Source organism: Podarcis gaigeae, assembly GCF_964106915.1.
Source record: "Podarcis gaigeae genome assembly, chromosome: 1".
Classification (NCBI taxonomy): domain Eukaryota; kingdom Metazoa; phylum Chordata; class Lepidosauria; order Squamata; family Lacertidae; genus Podarcis; species Podarcis gaigeae.
In genome coordinates, this window is record NC_139678.1 from 100,091,504 (window position 1) to 100,119,489 (window position 27,986).

The window sequence follows — 27,986 nt, forward strand, 5'->3', positions numbered from 1 at the left end:
ATATTTCACTTCTTCTAAAATGATGGATAATATGTTTATTTAGCTTGCTAATAATTGAAAATACTATCCACTACTATGAGCGAGTAAACCATGTGCATGTTTAGTTTCAAGTAATGGGCTAAATGATCCCAATGGGCTAAATGATAATTATCCTAAGCTAAGTATACATATAATTGATGACTGAGTTGTTAATCTCATGGAATTCATTATACATTAGCTTCTTGTTACAATTGTTGTATGAGTAAAAATGAATCTGTTCTGAGCATAACTTGGACCAGGGACCTTTGTAACTTCCCATGATTCAAAGCCTTAACTAGCAAACAGCATTCTCTTTTTGGGTAATCAAAAGTCCATGTGAATGACCTTGCTGTCTATATACGTATATGAAAGGGCTTTGAGCAAAGTTCACAAACGTCCACTAACACAGAAAAGAGTTTGCATATACACTGTGCGTATAAAATTCCTTCCAGTAGCACCTTAAAGATCAACTAAGTCAGTTCTTGGTATGAGCTTTCGTGTGCATGCACACTTCTTCAGATGCATGCACACTTCTTCAGTATCTGAAGAAGTGTGCATGCACACGAAAGCTCATACCAAGAACTGACTTAGTTGGTCTTTAAGGTGCTACTGGAAGGATTTTGTTTTGTTTTGACTATGGCAGACCAACACGGCTACCTATCTGTAACTGGAACTGTGCATATAGTCACACACCACTTAGCACATTATATATGTGGGCTTCAGTAGTTATGTAGATTTAAAACTCCTATATGCATCCTGTTTATTTGTTGCTGCATCAAAGAAGAATCATAACTTGAACCCATGTAGTCCCAGAAAAACATTGTTTTGAAACCATGTCTTTAGGTATTCCGAGTAACATCATTTCAGTTTGAGAATAGGACATACGGCTACTAATCTAGGCTTCATAGAGAACTTATGTGTGGTACCAAACATTGTTTATATATTGACAAATATTTCTAGGAAATGGTTTCATATTTTTGCTGTTAATTGTTTCATTACTGACCTCTACCTCTGTAGACATATGCAGTTTTCATGTTTTTGGGTGAGACTTTCAAAATATTTTTTTTTAAAGTGTCCAATGCTCGACGTGAGCAATGACATTTTTGCAGGCTTCTATTTCAGTCATTTGTGCCTTATTTTCTTTCTATTTATTTCAAACAAGCCACTATGAAAAATGCTGCAAATTTAAGTGACAGTCATGTACAAATATGCATAATATGAGCTGGTCCCTACCCATCATGTGTATTGCTAAAGACTCCATTGCAATATTTACAGTTAAACTAAACTTTTTTCCCCCAAGATGTAGCAAAATTGCATTTGTTTTGCAGATTTGCTCATCATTAAATGTGAAACATTTCACATTTGTCTTTTTGAGTAATTGGCTTTTAAAAATGATAAGGTGCTCTGAACACTTGTTATGTGGATAGGTCTGACGTTGTATCCCAGAAATCCATATGCCATACAGACAGAACAGAAGAAAGATATTCACAAGCATGTCACAGATTGGACTGAAGCAAGCCAAAAACCAAAGTGCCATGGCATTAACAATAGCACCAGATTTACTGTCACGATTGCAATCTGTGCTGTATCACAGACAGAAGGAGAACTTTTGATAGGTAACACCTCAGTGTTTTTTAAATCTTTTTGGCAAATTATCATTTTCATTATATTTTTGCCTGCCATGTAATATTATTATAATGATATTAAAAAAAAATACAGGCGCGCACACGCACACAAAGTTTATTAGGCCCACAACCAAAGGGATGGTACTTTATAATCCTTATTAAGAGGTTGACAATTGTGTGTATGTCTGTACGAGAGGCATATACATATGCATGTGTGTACGGATATTTGTGTATGTGTGTTGTACACACATGTACAGATAAATATACATGCCACTGGGTGATCTAGCAATGCAGACAATTTTTATTTATGTAGTTTGCTTTTCTAGTCTTAAAAATAAATGCAACTAAAAGTATGTGAATTGTATGCTTTGGGAACATTCGATGTGAAGTGCTCTCCTGTCAGTCTGTGGTGTAATCCCATCATACATAAATGCTTGCTACCATCTATTAGGCATATATGCTTGCACCAGTCTAGCTGGTTCCATCCTGAAAAGGATGTTGAATGTTAACAGCTTTGTATTATGGTGCATCCATTAATAGTGGCGTAGTGGTAGAAACACACTGACGTTGAAATTGGGCATCACAGACAACTATGATGCTGGGACTATAAGCATAGGGGGTGTGATGCCCTGAAAGTGCATTCGTCATTGCACCCCATCATAATATTTAGCTCGTTCTGGAACAAAGATTAGGGCTTTAGAATCATAGACCATAGTAACAGGAGGGGAAACTATATACAGTAGACGCTTCAGGTTACAGACGCTTCAGGTTACAGACTCCGCTAACCCAGAAATAGTACCGTGGGTTAAGAACTTTGCTTCAGGATGAGAACAGAAATCGCACGGTGGCAGCGGGAGACCCCATTAGCTAAAGTGGTACCTCAGGTTAAGAACAGTTTCAGGTTAAGAACAGACCTCCAGAACGAGTTAAGTTCTTAACCCGAGGTACCACTGTATTGTGTGTGGTCATAAAAAAATAATGGAAGATAAAGCCATTAATGGCTACCAGGCATGATGGCTATACTCAGCCTTTACTCTGGAGACACTATGCTTCTGGATACTAGTTGCTGAAAATTGCGGCACTGTTGTGCAGGCTAGCCACTGAGAACAGAACGTTGGACTAGGTGGGCCACTGGCCTGGTCCAGCAAGGCTTCTCAATCTATCCATAGCAGATGGAGGAGGAGAGCCATCCAGAATGGAGCAGACATGATTACAAATGAGTGGGGTGACTAAGAAGTAAATTAGCCCCAATCCCAATGAAGTTCTCAAATGTATTCCTACATGAAGAGTAGTAGCTAGCCATCCCTGCGAGGATAGTGAATGCATTGCACTTGGGGCCACTGTTGTACTGAAACAAAAACGTTTCATCCCAGACATTGGTGATCCAGCCCTCTCTGGATCTAGCAGAGAAAGACAACGTGCTTTGTGTGCAGAATGTGCACAAAGCACAGGCACTTCATTTGCCAGGGGTCCTTATTATTGCTGTTACAAAATTATGGCCATTTTACTGGAATGAATATGTATTTAGAAATATTGACAAACAGAATTGTATGCATAACTTCACTGTTTTGCATCTGCTCCAAACAAAACAGCTTTGTGAAGGAAGCATATTATAGTGCTTACTAGTAAACAAATGGGACGCAGGTGGCGCTGTGGGTAAAAGCCTCAGCGCCTAGGGCTTGCCGATCGAAAGGTCGGCGGTTCGAATCCCTGCGGCGGGGTGCGCTCCCGTCGTTCGGTCCCAGCGCCTGCCAACCTAGCAGTTCGAAAGCACCCCTGGGTGCAAGTAGATAAATAGGGACCGCTTACTAGTGGGAAGGTAAACGGCGTTTCCGTGTGCGGCTCTGGCTCTGGCTCTGGCCAGAGCAGCGATGTCATGCTGGCCACGTGACCCGGAAGTGTCTCCGGACAGCGCTGGCCCCCCGGCCTCTTGAGTGAGATGGGCGCACCAACCCCAGAGTCCGGCAAGACTGGCCCGTACGGGCAGGGGTACCTTTACCTTTAGTAAACAAATAGATCAATAACTATATCCTACTAGTAAACTTAAATATATCAAAGCACTGGTAGAATAGGGCTTAGATATGCTATTAAAGAAAAGAGAATGGTTCATAATCTAGTGCCCATCACAACTGACTATACTGTAGAATAGTAGTTATATAGAAGGGAACATATTTTAGATCATATACACCTCCCTCCCTTGCACTGAAAAATAAAAAAAATAAAAACCCAAGCCTGCGTCAAATAGATTTGGCAATCCTATAATTCATGTTGAGTTTAGATAAGTGCCGAAAAAGATTTACAAACTCACAGCTTGACACTCAGCCCACATGTTGGGCAGAGCAAGGAGGGAAAACCTCTACAAATGCTACATAGAGATTCCTGGCAGTAAGTAGTGGAACATCAGTCAATTGTTTTTTTCCCCTTAATTGAAAGCCTTCTCAGGACCTCGTTGAAAATAATGTATCTGCCTATCATGTTCCCCCCTTCTTGTTCACATTATCTGGCTGTAAGGCTATCCTCCTTAGGCTGTTGAAGCCTGAAGTTTTACAATTATCCTCAAAGCTTCTTTAGCATAGGTACTAATGAATGGCAAAATCACGCAGTTCTGAAACCTAACTAAGCAGGATGCTAGAATCAATGGGTAATGGGTAAACTTAACTTTTTACAGTTATCTATCTTTCAAACTTTCTTTCTGTACAGCTATACTTCTCAGTGCAAAAGATTTCCCAATGTTAATTTGATTGGATTGTAAATATCATACCTTCAACCTTATACCAAATTAAAATAAGATACTTGTTTTTACATTACCTGATAGAACAACTAATCACAATGTGGTTTTGGAAATAAAATTTCCTGATAATGTTTTTTTAAAGAGTGTTTTTATTTTAAATGTTTTTATTTATTGAAGATTCAATTTATGAATACTAAACTTTCAAAATTTTGAAAATTTGTGCATTCTGTTCATTCGTTCACGTAGCTTATGTATTCATTTAAAGAATTGAATATCCCACCCTTCTGTTTAAAATAAAACTTCCAGGGTGACTTCCAGTGTATAATAAATAATGATAAAAACAGAGACTAAAACAGGCTTTAAAGAAGAGCAGCAACAGGGGCTTACTTATGAGTAAACATGCATAGGATTGAACTGAAAATTAACTAAAAGACCAATAGTGTTGGATGGACATAGGATTTGGAAGCCTCTCTAATGAAGGAATTCAACAAATGTGTGTGCCTACGAGATCCTTTAGATACACAGGTTCAGCTTAAACTGGACTTCAAAGGTTAAAGTCAGTGCTTGGAGTTGTACTTGGAAATGGACCAGCAGCCCACAAGTGGTTTAAGATCAGTCTTGCTGCTTTGTTTGGACCAATTAAAATTTCCACATAGTCTCAGAAGCCAGACCCAGTACAACAAATATCAGTAGTCTCACCTGGAGATTACTAGAGTCTGAATAACATGTCACAAGATTATCTCTGTTCCAAAAGGGTCACAATTGAACCATCAATTGTAGCTAGCGTAAGATATGTTGTGGTATCTAAAGTACCTCCAAACCGCAAGCCTAATTGTTTACAAGGAGCACAACTCATTCAGAACAGGTTGGACTCCATGATACATTAACCACCTATTATGAGTACTTCCATCTTGTCCAGAGAAGTATTGGATCCAGTATGAAGGATTTAAAATAAAAATTAAAAAAATGAACTGAATAGGCTAAATTTGATTGGTACAAATCTGCTACACAACAGTAACTGGCACAGTTAGTAAAAGCACAAGGTATCTTAAATTGATTGGATTGGAAGATCCATACCCATTTATCCTAGCATCCAAAACATAACAAAAAACTGTACAGTCGTACCTTGGTTCTCGAACTCCTTGGTACTCGCACGTTTTGGTTTCTGAATGCCACAAACCCGGAAGTAAGTGTTCCGGATTGCGAATGTTTTTCAGAAGCCAGTTGTCTGACGCAGCTTCCGCTTGACTGCAGGAAGCTCCTGCAGCCAATCGGAAGCTGTGCCTTGGTTTTCAATTGGTTTCGGGAGTTAAACGGACTCCCAGAATGGATTAAGTTCGAGAACCAAGGTACCACTGTATATGGTAGAGGTTGATATGAAAGTTGTTGTCATAGGAGCCAACTCCTAGGGGCCGAGGTTTCAGCCCCGTCCCCAATAAATTATTTGAGGGACTTGGCACCCCAAAATTAATGGGCATTGATATTCAAATGGTGTGCATGTGTCACAACATGTGATTGATTATGTGGGGAAGGGATTACCTGCCCCCAATATTTTATTCAGCTTGGCACCCCTGGTTGTTGTGAAATACAAATGAAATGTGCAATGCTGAGGAGTGGGACCTTCAAGAAAAAGATGTTGCAGTGTAGAATCTTCCTATTCAGTATTCCAGCCAGCCAGCCAGTCATTCTGTTTTTCAAATACTGCATTTCATTCCCCTCCCCACCCAACATGGCATCCTGGCTCAGGTACCCATTCAACGTTAAATGGCTACTCAGCATATATAGTGCTTACTGAGTTGTTTTGGGGCTATTTTACCATTAATTAATCAATTATATTATTTATAATCTACTCTTACCATGCACACAGCCCCAGAGTGTGTGTCTTAGGACTTCCACCTCCCCTAATGATCTTCTGCTGCTGCAAACCTTGCACATGCTAATATTTAGAGATGGACAGATCAGTCTCTTTCCAGTCCATGCCAAGTTTGCATATATTTATTGAAAAGTTTGTTCTGTCCCATCTCCACATTTACCTGATTTTTTTAAAAAAATACAAAAACACAGACAGATTTCTACTTAAATAATTTAACACATGGGTATGCAAACTAAGGCCTGGGGGCCGGATCTGACCCAATCGCCTTCTAAATCCAGGCTGCAGACGATCGAGGAATCAGCATGTTCTTACATGAGTAGAAAGTGCCCTTTTATTTAAAATGCATCTCTGGGTTATTTGTGGGGCCTGCCTGGTGTTTTGACATGAGTAGAATGTGTGCTTGTATTTAAAATGCATCTCTAGGTTATTTGTGGGGTATAGGAATTCGTTCATTCCCCCCTCCCCCCCCAAAAAAATATAGTCCGGCCCCCCACAAGGTCTGAGGGACAGTGAACTGCCCCCCTGCTGAAAAAGTATGCTGACCCCTGATTTAACACTTATTTAGGTACACACTTTATCTCAAAATACATATTTAAGGATTTACTCTAAGTACACTCATTTATGAATTTATTTGTTTCAAACACATTATTTTTATGTATTTTGTTACATGCTCTGAGTTAAGAACTGTATCACAAAATTAGGATAAGTACAAAATCCAAATAATATGTTCTTATCCTCATACTAGTCTGGTAGATGTTGATCTGGTTAGTCTGCATCAGGATTCCTCAAAATGAAATTCCTCAGCGAGCCCTACTAATACCTCCCTCCCTATTTGATGACACAGCTGATATAACTCAGTGCCAAAGTTTGCTGTTTGAATAGATGATAATACAGGTGTCCTAGATAAAAGGCACTTTGCATGAGGAAATAAAATGTATGCAAGGCAAATACGCTACTAACATATATTGCATTTCATATGGTGATTTATTGCCAGGATGGACTTTTCACACAGCAATAGCTTTAGTAATATGTTGAGCAAGGCACAATCCTCCTGCCAGCTCTTTTGGGGAACATGGGAACTCTGACCTGCATTTTCAGGTTATAGAACTCGAAGAGCAGTGGCCTGGTATTTGGTTTCATTGGGCAATTATAAGGGCTGCATTTTTGGGAATAGGTGGCTGACATGCATGCCTTGTACCTGGAATTCCACTTAGATAAAAGCTTTCTTCCATATTATCTTTGACACTTACACTGTTTCAATCCTGTTCTAGCTCTCTTTCCGGGCTGAGTGAAAGGATATGCTTGATAATTTCAATGTGGGCTCATGTCACGGTCATGCTGTTTTATTGTGAATCTCATGTAAATGTTAATTTCACCAGGTTATGTTTGCAGTGGAAAATCATTTACACATCTCTAGTCAAAAGCATGATTGATAAGGAGAGAATTGGCTTTTTCAACTCTTCCCCCCCACCCCCACCGCCCACCGAGCATGTCTCCTGTATCAACAGGACCTTTTCAGTTTTATTGTGGTTTTTTGTTTTGTTTTTTTTTAATGTCCAAATGCAATTATTTATAGTGGCGAAGAATAAGAGATTTCTGAATTCACATGCAGGTGAGATTGCAATGTGATCCTGTATAACACATTAAGAAGCAGTACAACCTAGCAATTTCAAGTTAGGGATTTAGTTATTTATTTATTTAGTGCCTCCTAGAGCCCTATACAGGTTAACTAAACATGTGAGAAGGGTAGAGGGGGTGTGCACTAGCTCTGCCTGCCATTCTCATTGTCCTCTACATGTTCAAAGGTAACTGACAGCAGAGAGGAAGTTTCCTGTCCTTGCGGTGGCTTTTGTGCATATTGGAACCCTGGTAGATTCCAAGCCAATAAAGTTTCATTTGAATTCAGACAGGTAATATGCATGGAACAGGACCATGAGCCTTAGTTCAGAGAGATTTTGAACCCGTTATGCCAGTGTCCCTCTGGACCAAGGGGATGCCCTCCTCTGGCACTGAGGACTACAGCTAAGAAGCTTGAATGGAAGCACAGTCTCCTCTGTTCTGTGGTTGTCATTGACTGCTGAAGCAGCCAATACCCCTTTAAATGATGAGGCTCCTTTCACAGAAGGCAGAGCTAGCAACTTAAACAGAACTGCAGCTTCTACTTAAGTCTTAAGGCATAGTCTGAGGATGAGTGCTGCTCTTCTAGAGGTGCCTGCCGAAATCCTTCCAAAAGCTTTTCAGGGTCGCCTGTCCTTGATCATTGCTCAAAACAGAACAGGTTATGGATCTGGTTTGATGATTTTGTTTTTGCTTTGGGCCCAGTTGCCAGAAATGGCCAAAGGAGTTACTTTCCTCCTGACACATATTGTTAGCAGTGCCCCTCAGGTGAATAGATAGATGCCACCTTGAAGGTCTTCTCTGGGCTCCTCACCCAGATTGATTCCCTACCCTTCCAGCTTCTCCCTGATACTAGTTTTTCTTTTTCTTTTGAGAGTTGGCAATTGAATTAGTGTTACAGTTAAGACTAAACAGACCTCCTACTCTCGTTCTTACCTGGATTAATATTAACTTTAGCTGGAAGATGTTCAGGCTGCTGTTCTTATTTTAGCCATACAGTATTTCTCTATAAACACATAATTATTTTAGACAGTTATTATTTTAGTATACAAGAAACCCACTTGAAACCGGTGCAAATAAACGTGTGCAGTTCTAAAGTTAGCAAGTGTTCTTCTTCTTAGTGCAAGTCAAAACAAAGCAATTCCTAAATGTTTGATAAATGTTTCTTGTCCTGGCCAAATGCAAAAAATAAAATAAAAAATACCATAATATCGGGGGTTCTCTCTTTCTCTGATATATGGAGTACAGTGGACGGCCGGGTTGCAAACGTGATCCGTGCGGGAGGCATGTTTGCAACCCGCAGTGCCGTGTCTGCGGGTCTGTCACGATTTCAGCACTTCTGTGCATTCGCAAAGCGCAATTTAGTGCTTCTGCACATGTGCGAGCGCCGAAACCCGGAAGTAACCCATTCTGGTACTTCCGGGTTCGGCGCAGTGCGCAACCCAAAAATGCACAACCTGAAGCATCTGTAACTCAAGGTATGACTGCATATATTTTAGCAAGGGAACATATTTTCAGAAGAAGAAAATGCTAAAGAGTAAAACCCTAAACAAATCCAGAGTGGCTAGTGCCAAACACATTGCTCTACATTGCTCTACCACATCAGCGAGGCCTAGAGGGGGGTCATGTTGTGTGGGCAGCCCAGGACCTTCATACACACTGCCCACCCATCATTTTTACTTAACCCCTGGAGGTGTACTCCATTGTCTCTCAAGATAGACTGATGCCAATGGACAAATAATACCAAGCAGTAGTACATTCAGTTACCTGTAGGCAGTCAGATGGGTGGGGTACAAATAATAAGTGAGGCCGTGGGGGAACTGGGGCAGGGAGGAGGCCTCACTTGCACAACCATCAGCGGTACCAACAGCCTCATGAATATCTAAGTGAGGAAAATGCACAAAAATGCATCCCATTAGGGAAATTGCATACAAAAGTGTATATTATAAAGGGCTGGTGAATTTTCATGAGAAGTTTAAAAATTATTATTAATATTATTGTTGTTTTAAAAAATTGCGAACTGACGTGAAACTGTGGCAAACTGAACAATGAGAAAGTGAGAGAATCTGAAATTGTCAAATTCATTAAGCACAAGAGCTTTGGGTTTCCTTGTCTCTTGCACTAGTGTGATGCAGCACAGCAGGAAATAATCTTAAACGTATGAGCTGGGAATACTGGCAGCCCTGAAACTTTCTGATTTTCTCATGAATCTGAAGTTCCACTTTGGAGGAAATTATTATGCCATACAAGTCAGTGTTATAGGAGCACCCTGGACAAAATTATTTGAGTATCAAAGGTTCAACTCAATTTCAATTAAACAAATGCTCTTCTTTTGTGAATTTGACCCCAGTCCTTGCAGTGTTAAACTCACTTGAGATCTACTGGTGAATTTAGTTCAAACATTTGTTTTCTTTCCATTAAATAACAAATTGATTTGATAGGCAGGTTGATTTGATATGATGGCACCGCTGAGATTTCCAGCAATTTTACATTCAGATCAACCATGCTAAGAGACACGGAAACACGCACAGTAAACACCTGCATATTAATACCCTCCCATTATTATTTTTTAATAGTAGGGAAAGTTGCAGCAATGCAGGCAACATTTGTTGGGTGTTTTATATCGCAATATTTATCCTGTTTAAACTAATTTTACAGAGTTGGAAAAAGCAGGTTAATTATAACACAAGGTTCAACATCTTTAGATATGTATAACATTTTCTGTTCCTTAAAACAAATATTCCCCATGAAAATATAAAACATTTTTTTCTGACTTGTAAAGTTTTTGCAGTCTATCATTTAAATTACTTAAATAAAGGGAGCCTTAGTACTCCCCAAAGCTGAGAATATAACACCCTCCATGCATATTAGCTTGATCTTCTTGACAGACCAGAAAAGTGTTTGTGTGTGCCAATTAAAACAAAAATGGATCCCCAGTGGCTTGTTCCTCACACAGCTTCTGAAGACTGCTATCATTGTTTGCTGGGGTAAGCCTGGACAGGGCTGCTATCCAAAGTAAACAAACTTTTCAAAACTTTCTTGACAGATGGGGGTTACAAATGCATTTTAATAAGAGAGTTGCCAAAGCAACATTTTTTTAAAAAAAATTATTTTTACAATGAGCATATATTTACTTAACATCTAGCAACATTGGGGGATACATTCTCACAAAATGTTTTAACTAGCAGGATTTCCCCCCTCTTTCTTGGAAGCCTAGTTAGGAAGTTTTTATTCAAACTGATACTTTCTTCTTCTTCTTTTTTTAAAAAAATGTCAGCTAGCCTGGACTTGTCAGAAGGAATTATTGAAAGTTACCAATGTAAGACTATCATCTAAGACAGACATTCTGCCTGATAATGTCTTTTTTCCTTTCTTTCTTTTTGAAGAGTGTGTGTCCATAAACACCTTTGAGTACCCTTCAGTAATTTAACACTCTTCATCGGGTACAAAATATCATATTATGAAATGGAGTGGGGGACTGCAGTTGGAATGGGACTTCCTTTATTTGATTTATTTACATGTGCCGAACATTAGACTTAACCATATTATAGTGAAACACAAACATATATATTTTTAATACAAGGTTCCCTCCACCTCAGCTCATTCATTCAACCTAAACGTTGTCAAAAAAACCCAAACAAACAGGGTTATCAGGAGTGGGAAGAATGTATATTATTTCCAGTGGTACACTTGCTTTTGACATGTTTTTAAAAACCGAAAAATCCCTATCTTTATTTTAATTCAATTCAAATGTAATTCAAAGAAAATTAATTAAATGACTAAGGAGGCTCAAAACCAAATTAATTAAATGGCTATGTGTCTCGAAACTTTATTTTAATTAGACCTTGTTTCTATTCACCAAGGGTGTGGTAGACACATCTTGCTGCAGCTGGTTTTGCATGTACTTATTTTTAACTGGTGGTCCATGTAACTATACCACATAAAATAAAATTAATTATGATTCTAGCCTCTTTAAAAAAGAAAAAAAGGGTTTTATAATCAAAAGGAAGTTGATGTGAAAAGGGATGGCAGAGATGGAACCCAGGGGTGAAAACAAGACTGGAGGAATCACATCACTAGACTGTCAACTGTTCTTGGGAAAAATAATGACAAATTCAACATATATACTTGGTACCATCTTGCCTTGACTGTCCAGTGTCTATATCATGATTTAGAAGTGCGCTGTGAAAAATACATTAATCAGTAATGATGCGTAATTCACCATCCAGAGGAACTTGACTTTCGTCAATCTATATATATATCATCTATATGCAGGTTTTGGTGTCCTCGGGTGTCTTCCCGTGTAAAAGTTGGGGTGTCTAGACACCCCAACTTTTACACGGGAAGACACCCGAGGACACCAAAACCTGCATTCCTGTACCCGTGAAAATCTACGAAAGCAAATATCATCTATATCTATCTATATTTATATCTATGATGTTTGGTGCTTAAGGTTGCCAACAAAAGTTTGAAGGTATATAGGATTTTTTGTAAGAAAGCAGGGCTTCAGAACCCTAGTAGCATCTCTCCTTTCCAGTTTGAAAAGCAGAATAAATTACAGAATAAATGTGCACTTCATATGCATAATTCATTTGGATCACAGAACTTGCTTTGGAAATTTGGAGAGGGATACACAGAAAGCCCGTTTCCTAGAATGGACTGAAAGCCCATCAAAACTTAAGGAGAGAAGAAGCCCTATAGGAGATAAAAGCAAAAACACCATTGCAGCAAATACCAAATACTAGGCCAGGTTTTGGCACAAGCTGTTTATTGAGGTTTGTGGGATAAGTGCTGCGGACAGTCTCACCACTTCTCCACCAAAATTCACAACAAAGGGGATCGCTGAATACCAGTCGGTGGGTAGCAACTGCAAGTGTTGTTGTATTTGTGTCATGCCTGTGGGCTTCCTATAGGCCTTTTGGTTGACCACTGTGGGGAACAGGATGCTGAACTTAGATGCCTTTGGTCTGATCCAGTAGGATTCTTCTTGTATTCTTCTGGGCAGAGGAATAAAAGCTGGTCTGTGTCATGGCTTGCTGTATCTTTTCTATTATTCTAGTTCTGTTTCTCCCCATATGAAACAGGAAAGGGAATGTGCAGAAATGTAATACTGGCTAGCACTTCACCGAAACCAAGCAAGGATTCACTGTTGGGTGATTTCTTCCGGTTTTACTTTTGCTTCTCTCATAGCTGCATCACTGTTCTTTTTATCCCTGGAAAAATGAACTGAAAGGGTTTTGTTTTGTTTTTTGCTTTAATTAAAAGTTTTTTGGCATAAACAGTGTTTATAAACTGAAAGTTGAAGAGGATGGAGAAAGCTAGCTGAGAAAGTGTGTGTGTGTGTGTGTGTGTGTCATCGTTGGTCAACGTCAATATTGTGTGCAACTTACAGGCGCTCCAATTCAAAATTTCTCCCTGCTTTCCCGCCTTGTTTTCTCTGTTTGATTTGGAATGGGAGGAGGAAGATCTGGGGCCAGAAGTAATACAATTGGTGACATTGACAAGCGCACCAGTTCACGTTGGACCTACTGCTGGGAATGCTTGAATCCAGTTTACAAATATGTGGCAGCTATTTCATTTCAGCTCTTGGAATAGATATCACTGCCAACATTTCAAGAGCTTTTCAGGAAGCAAAGGCATGGTACAGAATCCAGCCCATTAATTTACTTTTCTCCTCAAACTGACACAGTGAGTCAGTGACAGAGGCTGAAGGAGGACACACGAATCCTGACTCAGAACCACCTGCTTGAACTAATGCCTAAATTAAAGTATCAGGACTGCACAAATCCTTCATTCCTTTGAGCTAGCTACCACTGTGAGCACTGGCTCATAATGCCACTTTAAATAAGTTTTCTCTTTTAGAGTGTGTGTCTTGAAAATGGAATGCACGCAAAAGGAAGGGTTGTTTTGTTTTTTGAGATCTTAAATAAGAAAGCAACAGAAGCAAAACAGAGGGCAGCAGCTTTTCTGGAGACTTTGAGGGGGAAAATCCCTTTTGTATTTCTGTAGTCCTTGTTTTTTTTCTCATCCATGGCTGATATGCTCAAAATTGCCTTCATGGGGAGACTGTTTGGTTGTTGTTGTTGTTTATTACATTGTTTAGGACTGCAGTGGTAAATTGTTGAAGCCAAATCTGGCACCCACCCACCCTGAATTATATTCCCATTGGTCTTAACAATGCTATTGTTAGAAATGCAAATATGGTTTAACAATTCCTTCCAAGAACTTTTTAATCAGGAATTCTAAGTAGGAAATATATAGAAGTGGGTTAAAAAAACCTACAGTTTAATGCAATTCGCCAAACCAAAGTCTTTGGAAATGCTTTCCTCTGAATGTCTAGGACAGAGCAGAACAAAGTCAATTACTGACTGTAATTAAGAAGTGGATGCATATAAACTGTAGAGAGCAGTAGCAGTCTTCTTGAAAGTGTTTAGTAACTCTGAAGATTACAGAGAAAGAGACTTGAACTGTATCTCGAATAGCAAGCATTTTGAATGAATTCACTTCTTCCTGTTCTATGATCTACTTTTGCTGATATATTCATACATCACCGATTATATATGATTATTACAAACAGCACATTAAGACGGACTCTTTCAAAATGAATGTTGCTTTGGTCTTGTTAGCACTGAAGTATCTCTTTTACATATCATAAGGGTACAAATGTTTATGCAATGCCGAAATACTTGTATTTTAATAAAGCTCAAATTTACTCAACGGAAGAGTGAACTATGTTGCTTCCTTCTTAAGCCTTCAAAATAAAGTCACTCTAATTACGTGTGTTGCTTTTACTTTGAAAATATTGTTTCTTGTAATAATTTAAGTGGTGGTTTGTTTGTACTGGAAGAGATGCACTAGATTGGATTGACCATTGTGTTTAGTCTAATTCATGTCTCTCACTGCACGTTAATACATTTGTAGTGTCATAGAAAACAGTTGAAACCTACCCAAAATTAAAAATTGTAAACTTGAAAAATGATAGGTTCCATCAGTTAGTTACCTTTGTACTGTTGCTGTGACAGAAGTTGCTGCATCCTGTAAAATATATGTACTTTATTTCTGAGCACCACAGTCCTATGAAATATAATGGATGTTCCTTACATGCATGCATCTCAGGTCTATATAATATAATGGATGTCTCTTATTTAGGTCAGCTTGGATTTTTAGCTCTTAGAAATATCTATGAACACCTGCCATAGGCAACAGCTGTTTTAAGTTGTACACACAGCCTATTATTTAGGAAGAGAACATAATCAAACAGGGTGGGATGACTAGTTTCTTGCCTAGAAATATTATGTGTGGAATTCCAACTATTCATTGTGTTGGGTTTCTCCCACACTTGAAAAACCATTTATTATTTCAAATATCCATATAGATGGATCCTATAGAAGTTTACTAAGAAATAAACCTCACTGTGTTGTAAAACATACTCCAGGTAAGTGTGCAAATGATTGCAACCATAGTCCCTTATTTACTTAGAGGCAGTGGAGAATCTGGAAAAAATAAAGACCAAGGGGAAGAAGTGCAACAGACTTTTAATACAGAATCACTTCTCAGCCCATACATTGGGCTATTAACATCTTAAATGCTGCAATGATATGTCCCAGTTTAAGTTACAGTTACTGTATTACTTTCTCTTGAGCCATTAACTGGAACTTTTCCTCAAGTTGAGAAAGAGTTGAGAACAATCAGTAAAACTTTAGGAAGTGTTGACACTGGAAGATGACATGAAGAGGAGAAAACAAATTCGTAGTTGATTAAAATGAGCTAAATGAAATAAATAAATAAATAAATACCGGTAAATAGTATAAATATAAAGCATTACCTCAGAAGATCCTAGGATCAACACATCTGGAATGAAGTAGTACCTGATTATCATTATAAGAGTTAGCTCATTGCACCTTACAATTATCTGAGATGCCAGGAAAATGCCACCCCTAGATAAATGATCACCACCCCGGCCTCAGTGTCCAATTATTTTGTTATATGGATCAGCCCTGTCTCAACCCCACCCCTTCTCATCATCCATGCAGTAAATAAACACAAACATTGTGGTAAGGATCAGACTCTTCTGTTATGGGAAGGGCATTTTATGTAGAATCCCCATGTGTACTGTAACATGCCCTAAAGTATTTATTGTGTATTCCACATGGCTTTTAAAATTTTTAGTCATATGGGTATAGCCCGTACATTTCTGACATTATGTCTGTTCGTTTTAAAAAGGAACTAGTACTAGTTCACCCTCTCAAAAGAGGAACTGGTTCCAGTTTATTTTACAAAACAAACTAGTTCAGCTCAAATTCTTCCAAATGAACTTTTTATAAAAAGTTGATCTAGTGGTTCAGCAGTGGAAACTGCTAGCACATTTCCAAAGCTAAGCAAGGTTTGGTATAGTTTCAAATTGGAGGGATGACCACATATTGAGATTACTGCAGTACAGGGGCTTGACAACTCTACAATTCTGTGGTTTTATTAATCATCCTTGGTTTAAAAAAACACACCAAATGAGCATTCGGAATTTTACCAGCTGCAATGCTGAATTATGAAGTAAAACAGGGTCCATACACAAGTAATAAGATGTCTGGCAGACAAAATGTCAACAGGTGAAGCCTTCCTCGTAATTTTATTCTGCTCATCCTGTTTTATTTGTGCCAGCCACAAAGCTGTTAAAGGCAAAATGCATTATTCACTTTGTTCCTGCATTTGTAGTTTTGCTTAGTAACAGCGATTAAATGACTAAGCAACCTTAGCAACAGCAGCGCCTCCATCTCTGCCTAATAAGCCTTAGAAAGTTGGCTTTAAGTTTTGCTTTCTAACCTTCTTTATACATATTCAATTAACTTATTTTAAAAAGAAAGAAAGCTAAAAACGCAGGCTTCCTGCTGCAAGGGGAGGGGTAGGAATGAATGTGAAGATGAGCTAGAAATCATTCAGAGTTTTACCACAAAATGAACTTAATTTACTTTTAGTTCACTCAGCAATTATCCAAATCAGTGATTTTTGAACTACTTTAGTGAACTTCATTAAACTGAACTAGTTAATTCCAAGCACTGAAAATCATCTACTTGGAAAGTTCACTTTCCAGTGGGGATTATTTCAAGAGTAAGTACTGTAGGCTTCCTACATTCCTACGTTCTGTATATGTCCTAACTGCCATAATTCTAGAACCAGTGGCATTAAAAAATGGCAAGCTATTGAAACGTCTGTGTTTCTCAAATGAATTACATGAAAAGAAAAAGTGTATCTCACATAGTTTGCTTACCTATGATATTCCCATTGTCATTTAGATCACAACAGCATCCGGAAATGAGGTCCTTCTTCACTCAGATATTGACTTCATCATACTGGAGTGGTTCAATGCTATAAAAAATGTAATTGACAGATTGGTATGTATTTGTTTTGGCTATTGATAAAAGTATCATGGAGCAATGCATGTGCTTACACATCTAAGCAAGTTTTAAAGCAAGTGAACTTAATAATGTGAACCCCCCTCTAAATCACTATATAAATGTGTGTGTGAAGATCTATATGCATTTTTAATGCTATAAATAAATAAATATTCCAGATAAAAAGTGTTGCTGGACTAAAATGCTGTTTGATTCTATCCTAAGACAGAATGGTGCATTTATTGCTGTGAAATAATGACAACACTGGTTTACTGTGGGTTGTAAAAGCACACAAGCGCTTAATAACTAATGATTTTTTACATTTTCTATTTATGCTATCTACAGTATATAATCTTTCATATGACTATTAATACGTATGAGTCTTTTATGCATTTTCATATTATTTATTTGCCAGAATGGCACTAGAAAATATTCTGATGTATCTGATTGTTGTTACTCCTTTTTTTCTCACTGGTATTTTAGGACTGTATTTTCTGACAACCATTTTAATTGCCTCTCCCTCCCAATTTCTATTTATGCCACCACTACTCCTCATGTGCATTTGAATGTACTTAGTATAAACTACACTTTTCAACTCTCCTAATTATGCTAGAACTATCTGTGCGGCATGTATCCTTTTTGCCCTTGTTCACTGCATTTTTCAACAGAACTTGTTGCGAGCGGTTTGGAGGCATTTTGATGTCCAATCTACACACCCCTTTTAAAGCCCTAATAGTGAGACAAACGAATAAGAATTGTAAAACAATTCTTTAAATAAACTTTAAAGCTTTAAACTTTAAAACTTTTAAGCTTTAAATAAACTGTACTGCAGTGCCTATCTATACATTACATTAATCACAGGATTAGCCATCATGTGTGTCTTTCTTTTTTTAAAAATAATACATGTAAGGCATGGGAAGTGATAGCCTATGGTACTGTAGGATGCAGTGAGGGAAGATTTAAGCCAGGGGTCAGCAATTTTTTTCAGCAGGGGGCCGGTCCACTGTCCCTCAGACCTTGTGGGGGGGCGGACTATATTGGGGGGGGGGATGAACAAATTCCTATGCCCACAAATAACCCAGAGATGCATTTTAAATAAAAGCACACATTCTACTCATGTAAAAATACCAGGCAGGCCCCACAAATAACCCAGAGATACATTTTAAATAAAAGGACACATTCTACTCATGTAAAAAGCTGATTCCCGGATTTAGCTGCAGGCCAGATTTAGAAGGCGATTGGGTCGCATCCAGCCCCCCGGGCCTTAGTTTGCCTACCCATGATTTAAGCCTTCCCTCCCTGGCTGCAATTTGGAAAATCAATTCTCTACCCTGCATGGCAGCTAGCATTTCAGTGGGGTGGAAGCTCTCATTGCATACATTGAAAGATGTTTTTCCCCCCTAACACTAATTCTTGTGCAGATTTTTTTTTTACCAAGAATGTGATTGGAGAATGTGATGGCAAGTGCACTTCTGCCCATGCCTGGTGTTTAATTGTTTAAAATGACCATTTTTATTTTCATATCAGGCTATCTCACAGGGTTGTTGTAAGGAAACAATGGGTGTGCAAGAACTATATATATATATATATATATATATATATATATATATATATATATATTTGCTTTCGTAGATTTTCACGGGTACAGGAATGCAGGTTTTGGTGTCCTCGGGTGTCTTCCCGTGTAAAAGTTGGGGTGTCTAGGCGACGTTTCGACGAGGTCTCACTCGTCATCTTCAGGCTGGTGCTTTCGGCTTCTTGTTACTGGAACAGAGCGGGATCTCAATGTTTGAGTTCCTATAAATACTGTAGAGGGGGTGTGGTGTCTAGCCTCCAATGTTCTGGGCAGAGACCCTCTTCTCAGGAAAACTCTTCACAAAGTTCAAGAGGTCAAGACACAAAGACTTTAGCAACTAATCCACACCTAATGACCCACCTAAGTGGTACTCAGGATATCACTCAAGAAATCACTCAAGGTATCTCTCAAGTAATTAAGGAACAAAAGAAGAAAAGGCACACTAGCCTGGGAACTTCCTCTCTGCCCAGAACATTGGAGGCTAGACACCACACCCCCTCTACAGTATTTATAGGAACTCAAACATTGAGATCCCGCTCTGTTCCAGTAACAAGAAGCCGAAAGCACCAGCCTGAAGATGACGAGTGAGACCTCGTCGAAACGTCGCCTAGACACCCCAACTTTTACACGGGAAGACACCCGAGGACACCAAAACCTGCATATATATATATATATATATATATATATATATGCTTCCTTAAGCTGATTAGAATAAAGGAAGGAAAAAAATTAAATTACTTCCCGCCAAAAAAAAAAAATCTTTCTCACAATTATTGTTTATGTGGACACTTGAGTAATGAAACCTCAATTCTGCACTCAACATATGGAGTTTTTAAAGCAAAACAGAAGCCATATTATAAATTAATTTATAGTTTATCCTATAATGCTTACTTGGAAGTAAGTTGTGCTGTGTTCTGTGGATTTATTAGGCAGTAAATGAATCCTGGATTATAGTCTTACTCCTAGAACAGGAGTGGGGAACCTTTTTAGCCTGGTGGGCTAGATCTTTATTGCCCAACTTACCTACCTGTCAGTCATTTGATATCATGATCATGCCAAAAGTTAATCCAAGGAGTGCAGGGAGTGGTCTGCTTCTCCAACACATTCCCTGCAGCACAGAAGGCCTTTGATGCACTAGAGCAAGGTTTCCCAAACTTGGGTCTCCAGCTCTTTTTGGACAACAATTCCCACCATTCCTGACCACTGGTCCTGCTAGCTAGGGATGAAGTGAGTTGTAGTCCAAAAACAGCTGGAGACCCAAGTTTGGGAAACTCTGTAGTAGGGGAACTGGCAGATGACTTTGCTATAGCAACACTTCGCACATTCTGGATCAACCTTCTGCAACAATCCCCTCAAGTGTGAGAATTGACATTGGTTATTTCAGCGAGAAGGGGGAATCAGCAAAAATTACGTGACTTCCCCCTCTACCAGTGGAAAACATACCCTAAACAGACCTTTACTCAGAGCATACTCCCACTAGCAGGAATGAACTCAGGGTCCAACCCACAGACATGGAAGAAAAATCTTCTCATAGTTTGGTATTTTCACATAAAAGTGCCCAACTTTTATATAGCAGTCTCCAATGTATTTTCATTTCTCATTTTTATTTGCAGAATCAAAACCCACTTATAAGTATCACAATTTTAGCAGCATTGTGCTGAACAGATCTTGTACCGTACTTTTCAGAACTTTTAATATTTATTTTGTCAACATAGGAGAAACGTATTTTAGTTTTCTTGGTCTCTGTTTCCTTTCAGTTAGACATTTTAAATCAAGCATATTGTTCCATATATTTCTTTATCATTTTTCTCTTCTAGCCCAAAGAGAAGACTAACAAGTCAAGGAAAAATGAGTTCAAGCTTGCAAGATCCTCTAGCTCTGAATTGCTGAGAAGCTTTGAGGCTGAATCTAAGGAGCCAAAGGCAGAAAACAGAAGGTCTTTGAGTAAGTCCCTCTTATGCATATTTAAAGAAATATTACATCATAGCATGCTTATTGTAATGCAATTCAGGCAGCTATCTGAGTGATTTGGAGGACATCCAAAACATTTGTGCAAGAAGACAATTGGATCAACGAGAGTACTTTTTCATATAGTGCATTAGCATGGAACTATGAGAGAACTTAAAACTGGTTTAGATGATATATTGGCTGGCCTCTGCAAATAACTCTTTATGCAAGAGGTCTGCAGGCCTGAACAGTGTAATGGCGAGGGGCACGATTTTCATGACCTTGTGACTTCTCCTGCATGAATAGAAAAATCAGAAGCATGTTTCTTTCACAATATTAAGCTGACTGAACCACCTCATAGAGAATGTGAAAAGCAAAGAGTTTTAGATAACCAAAGTGGAAGTGGTTGGGCCAACACAATTAATATTATTCATATTTAGTCAATGGCTCCTAACCCCAATTCTGTTCTAATACTTGGAAGTCCAAACACTTGGAAAAAAACTGTGTGTTGAGCTGAAGGATGAAATTCCTATAACCAGTTGTATTTAAAAATTAAGGCTTGCCTATCTCCTCCAGATCAGCTCATGAGGATCAGGAATCCCTTCAAATGGGCATAGGATGGTTGTAGAGCCTTCAATGGGAGGAGGAAGCTGGGTAAAAACTGCTTTTGTTTCCACAAGTATGAATCCCTGCCAAAGTTTCTGGTCAAGACAGATGATTTCACTTACATCTTCTTTCATGCATTTCAGTGTTACTATCCAAAGTTCTTCCCTTGATTTCAGGCACTGCAATGGCCATCTTCAACTTCCTTCCTTCCTTCCCTCCTTCCTTCCTTCCTTTATTTATTGTATCTCCATGGACAGGTAGCCTTACTGCCGAAGGGGTTTGTGTGAAAGAAAAAGTTCAGAAAAAAGGTATAACATATTGGAATGGCAGAAGTCCATGGAGGAGGGTAGCCTTCATTCTGTTCAATGAAACTTTTTATGCTTTTTAAAATAAGAATAATAAAACACTATGCAAAGACTTAAGCCAGGGCCTGAGTGCAAGATTGAGGGGGTGCCTGGTTTTTACACAATGCTTTTAAAAAAAACAACTCCTCAAAACTAAAACAGCACATTCAGTAGTTCACAAAATGTTGATGGTATATAGATGTTAACCAGCTTGTTATATATCTTGTTAACCAGAGAGGACATGGTGACTTTTCACTAAGTGATCCTGTCACTTGCACAACCAAAGTCCACACAGCTCTCATTGTGTCGGTTATCACACACTGCTTGGGGGATTCTAAGAGACATCTAGCAGTCTATTGTGGGATGCTGAACTAGGTAACCCTTGGCCTGATTGAGCAAAATTCTTCTTAAGTTTTTAAAGCACATGGAATTCAATCTCTCCTGGTGTTCCCGTAGGGGTTGTGTCATGGCCCTAGCTCCCGACCTGGGCTTCGGACAAGATCAACACCCTTGGATTCCTTTAACGGAATACCCTTAAGCTTGGAGGGGCAGGTGATGACCACACCTCCCCTCTCCCATCACAAGGTCAAACAATACCTAACCACAACCCTAACAAAGTTGTGATGATTGCTACAAGGTAGGCAAAAGTCACATGGCCAGTGCCAATTTGCCAAGTGGAAAAATTCCTACCAGGCCCCTCAATGGCAACCAACTGAGGTCCATAGCAAGGCCAGTGCCTAAACCTGCAAAATAGGGAGGGAGGGCGTGTGATTGAGGAAGCAAGCCAAAGAGGAAGCCCTCTGCCTCACTCCTCCAATTTAAATGGTCCCAGCCACGCCCCCCTGACCATGGGGATTGGCTGGCCGGGCCCTGATGTGGCCGGGACCCCCAGGCAAGGGGGGGCAAAGTCTCCCACCCCCAGCAGGGCAGGGAGTGGGTGAGCATGCGGTCCACCGCAACTCCTCCCCACTGGGAAGTGGAGCGGATTTGCGTGTCAAGACCCTGCAGCCACCCCCTCGTTGGGAAATAACACACACAAGGACACGGATATTAGGTTTATGTTACTGGGCAAATTTGGCCACAACTTTACTGATTACAGAATGTGAGCGGTATTGGCTTAGGCATTGAATAGACCCTACTATATCTGGCTCCTGCCCAATGCGCAGGAAGTACGGTAAGGGTAAACCACCGGAAGGCCCCAATCCTAAAAGAGTAGGCAGCATATCCCCTAGCCAGAAGCCCACAAGCTTCAATAGCTTTGCGCACCACACGAATAAACTGCTGTCTGCCAAGACGGGTCCCATTCTCATGTACTAGGAAAGGGCCGGAACCAGGGGGCCTGAGGTCCAGAAACTTTTTTGTGTCCTTTACGGGTCAGGGACCACTTTTCATGGTTGCCATCAGCCGAACCAAGGCACCCTTTCCTTTCTGGTCTGTTTTTGAGCAACGGATGCGACCCACCAACATTGAATCTGAAAGCTGAATATCATCAAGCTGCAGGCCTCGGGATAAAGGACCCAGCTCGCCTTCATGCACTACTTCACCAATTCTTAGGGATATTAGCTTAAGATCTTTGATGAGTTGACCAAAGGTCCATGTAGCCCAGCATTCTGTTTCCAGCACTATCAAGTCAAATGCCACTGTTGAGCTCATAATTGCAAGCAGGGTATGAACACAACAGCCTTCCCGAGTTGTTTGTCCTTGGCTTTCAAATGTTATCTAACTGGTACATGTAGGTCCCAATTAGCTATACCTGAGATGATAAGTAATTTGGATATAAATAGCCAAATAAACAGATTTAATTTCCAGCGAAAAGGCATCAGTGTACTCAATGTCCCAAAATTATACATCTATGTATAATATCGAATATATTTATACATTCGATACATGTATAATATTCGAATATATTTATTACTTTAGCAAGCATGTCTTTTTCTAGTTTGTACATATTGGAATGTAAATCTTAGCTTTGGTAGAACTCCTTATACCATTGCTTTATTCAACCCTAGTTAAAAATGGCTCATGGTGAACAGACACAATCCAAGGGCCTCTACCTCTTTGCCATTTTTTTGGGCAAAACGCCAGTAAGCTGTCTCACCATTTGTTGTTGTCTTTTATGCTTCTTGGCATCATAAATCTAACATCTCTTCAGTAATGATTTAGAAGACAGATCAAGTTCCCACCAATGATATAAAGTTAGCATACAACCCAGCACTTGAACTACAAAAAGTTCTGAGGGTCCTCTGTCGTGCTTAAACTTTGTGTTTAGACGTAGAAACAATCCAACGTGAAATCCGACTGATTTAAGCTTTGTGTGTGTTTAAATAGTATAGACTGAGTTGCCTTACAAATATGTATTTGGAATTTTCTTCCATCCCCTTGAGACTCAGTAATTATGTGGAATTAGAAAAATGTTAGCATGTGCTTACTTATTCGTAGTCAAAGCACAAACTGTATTGTCAGTTTTCTGCCTTTGGCTTTCTATGCCCTTAATGTTCACACCAGTATCGTCGCCAGAATTATCGGCAGCCAGAGCCAAAATTGCTTTAAAAAGGCATGAGAACTGGTAATGACATGTTGTTAGCAGTTAACAGGTGGTCGTTCCATTGTCCAGTTTGACTGCGGAGCACAAAGACGGTATGTTACAGTATTAGCAATGAGGGCATTGCAAAAGGTGTTTATAAAATTGAAATGCATTTCTGTGGTGTTCATGTTATTTGCTCTTCTCTGCAAACTAAAGAAATATATACATTTAAATTATTATTATTATTATTATTATTATTATTATTATTATTATTATTATTAGTGATGTCCAAGTTATACCCAGAGGAGATCCACTGAAATCAATGGGCTACAATTTTAATGGGCCTACTCTGATGTATATCACCTAATTATTATTGTTTACATTTAAACTGAAACAAACCATGGAACTGAAATAATTAGTAAGGAAGATTCTCATTTAAGGTAGGAAATATGCTTTGCACAACTCAAACCACTTTTGGAGTTAATTCTTTTCAATGTTATGGTCCTGGTATAACAAACTACTGTGATATAGGCTTTTCATTGATGGCTGTCAAAGGATGCAGTATATTTCAGCACCGTCTACAATTCAGCAATCTTCAAACTACAAGAGCATTGGGGTTTGCATTATCTGCTGTAGATCACATCCCCTGTGAGCATGAAGCCTTACATTGCCCTGGTAAATATAAATTGCAGATCCTTGCAGTTTTCTGGATCACTGTCACATTTTGTAAGCTTGTATGCTGCACCTCTTCTTCATCAGGCATGATGCTGCATAATGCTAAGGAATGAAAAGGAAAATTTTAAAAGTACCAAAAATAGGCTGATGTTATAGCCATAAAGTCAGCTGATAGTAGACAATGTTCCATGTTGGTGATAGAGACTCTCTATCTACTCCAGGAATCTGAATTTTTCATTTGGGGCAGATCTGGGTTACAAGCCAGACTTTCTCACATGTGAGGAGCAAACGCTCCTTCTTCATCCTCGAGTCCTGTGCAACCTGATACCTCTTATCCCTCCTTCTCATTGCTGTTCCTTGTATATCCATAAGTAAAACAGCTAGATGCATTATTTTTTTAAGTGAGGCAGTCTAGGACGGAGCTATGTCCTCACAGATGACATACCCATTCCATTGCTGTTTGTTTCTTTCAGGCCATGTCAGGGTTCATAATGTTGCATGAATGCTGCTTGATTCTCAGACTCTTTCAAGAGAAGGTGCCATGGACTCTTATGTTTCCTGCACTCAATATTCTCATCATTGCTTAACTGTGGACTGGAAACAGTGTTGTCCCTTGACGTTGGTACAGGTCTAGTGCAAGAAGTGCCTGCGGTGGGGTGGGATTCCTGCTGTTGCATATACCCCCAGATGAATTTGGACATCTGTTTTAGTGTACTCACCCCCCCCCCCAATGTGGGGGGCAAGTCAGTGCCCCTGAATGATACTGTAGTCTTATTCACCTGGTTTTCCTGATCCAGCAGTAGCACACTTAACGTTTGAAGCAATCATACCCATCACAAATTATTATTATTATTATTATTATTATTATTATTATTATTATTAGTACCCCACCCATCTGGCTGGGTTTCCCCAGCCACTCTGGGCGGCTTCCAACAAAGATTTAAAATACATTAAAATGTCACACATTAAAAACTTCCCTAAATAGGGCTGCCTTCAGATGTCTTCTAAATGTCAGGTAGTTGTTTATCTCTTTGACATCTGATGGGAGGGAGTTCCATAGGGCGGGCGCCACCACCGAAAAGGCCTTCTGCCTGGTTCCCTGTAGCTTTGCTTCTTGCTGTGAGGGAACCACCAGAAGGTCCTTGGCGCTGGACCTCAGTGTCCGGGCAGAACGATAGGGGTGGAGACACTCCTTCAGGTATACTGGGCCAAGGCAGTTATGGGCTTTAAAGGTCAACACCAACACTTTGAATTATGCTCGGAAACGTACTAGGAGCCAATGTAGGTCTTTCAGGACCAGTGTTATATGGTCTCAGCGGCCACTCCCAGTCACCAGTCTAGCTGCCACATTCTGGATTAGTTGTAGTTTCCGGGTCACCTTCAAAGGTAGCCCCACATAGAGCGCATTGCAGTAGTCCAAGCGGGAGATAACTAGAGCATGCACCATTCTGGCAACACTAATCATTCTTTACAATCGGGCTGTACTTAACATTTCATGAGTATGTGGGGTTGGCTATTACACCATGACATAAAAAATTGTTAGTCTTGTGCCCTCTTATTTGTTGGTCAATGGTATTGATACATGGGTACAATCTTTACCGATATTGTTCATCTGGTGCTCCTTCATAAAAGTTACCACAGCAACATGGGAGTGGTCTGTTCTACAGATGCTCCTATGATGCCACAGAAAACATCTCATTATACATTCTCTCCCCATGCAAGATAATTGGCCCTGTAAAACTCACTGCAGCAGTCATCTGTTGGGCAGGTGTAGACACACAGATTCATGCAGCCCCTTGCTATGCCTAAGGGTCTCTGGATCAAGACCATTATGTTATGATACTATCTCCTCAATCTGGAAAATGGTGGCAATTTATATTGTATTGGTAGCTTTTAAATTAAGGGATCCACTTCCTCATTCCCGCTTGATTATTTCTCTGTCATTTATTATTTGATGCAATCACTAATAATTACAGCAGGATAATAGCACTCCCCAGTATTCTTTTCATTGCAGTTTTTGATAATATTAGTTTGAATATAATAATATTTTAAAATAGCATCCATTTAAACGTTTGGCAGAGAAAACTCGTATTTGTTCACTTAATTCGCTTTTATTGAGCCATCTAAATTTTAAGACATAATAATGTTAGATATTAATCTTCTCTGGGTAAGATCATTACATTTTCCTTTACCTAATAGAATAGCAGGCTCATTACAGAACCATGTGAACTTAACACTAATCATTCTTTACAATTGGGCTGTACTTAACATGTCATAAGTATGTGGGGTTGGCTATTACACCATGACATAAAAAGTTATTAGTCTTGTGCCCTCTTTATTTGTTGGTCAGTGGTATTGATACATGGGTACAATCTTCACTGATATTGTACAGAGAAGGTGACAAGTTGCCATTTTTGTGACAGTAGCTATTTTGAATTTCCCAAAATTCAAAAAGGACCTAAGAATAGGACTTTGGGGCAAGGCAGGAGAATGGTGGCTGTTTTCATTATCTTCACCTAGCTGCCCATTCTCTCATACCCTGCAACGTGATTCTATGATTTCTCTGATGAAAGTAGGGACATACTAATCCATTATTATTATTATTATTATTATTATTATTATTATTATTATTATTATTGCTGCTGCTACTACTAATACTATTGCTATTTATACTCCACCCATCTTATTGGGTTGCCCCACCCACTCCGGGTGGCTTCCAGCATATACAAAAACATTAAACATTTAAAAAAACTTCCTTATACAGGAGTGCCTTCAGATGGCTTTGGGGTCGGATAACTCCATACCCTCCAATATTTCTCCAATGAAAACAGGGGCATCCTACCATATCCTACCATACCATACATTTCTCTGATGAAAATAGGGACATCATAAGGAAAAGCGGGATATTCTGGGACCGAATCAGAAACTGGGACAGCTTCTGTAAATCTGGGACTTGGGAGGGTCTGTTCTCTTCACCTAACCACCCAACAGTGCCAAAACAAAACAGATTGTTTCAAAGTGGGTGAAAAATTTGAGAAATGGGCCTTCTCAATTCAATCCATCC

General features: G+C 39.3%; 1 protein-coding gene across 17 annotated transcripts in view; it reads left to right on the plus strand.

Moving 5' to 3' along the window:
• ARHGAP15 (Rho GTPase activating protein 15) overlaps positions 1-27,986 on the plus strand; it is a 383,495-nt gene that overhangs the window by 173,436 nt on the left and 182,073 nt on the right. For all 17 annotated transcript variants that reach the window (XM_083710978.1, XM_083710987.1, XM_083710980.1 and 14 more), the window contains 2 exons: positions 17,152-17,250; positions 20,644-20,770. In XM_083710978.1, the coding sequence (XP_083567104.1) occupies positions 17,152-17,250; positions 20,644-20,770 (226 nt within the window). The remainder of the gene's footprint in view (positions 1-17,151; positions 17,251-20,643; positions 20,771-27,986) is intronic.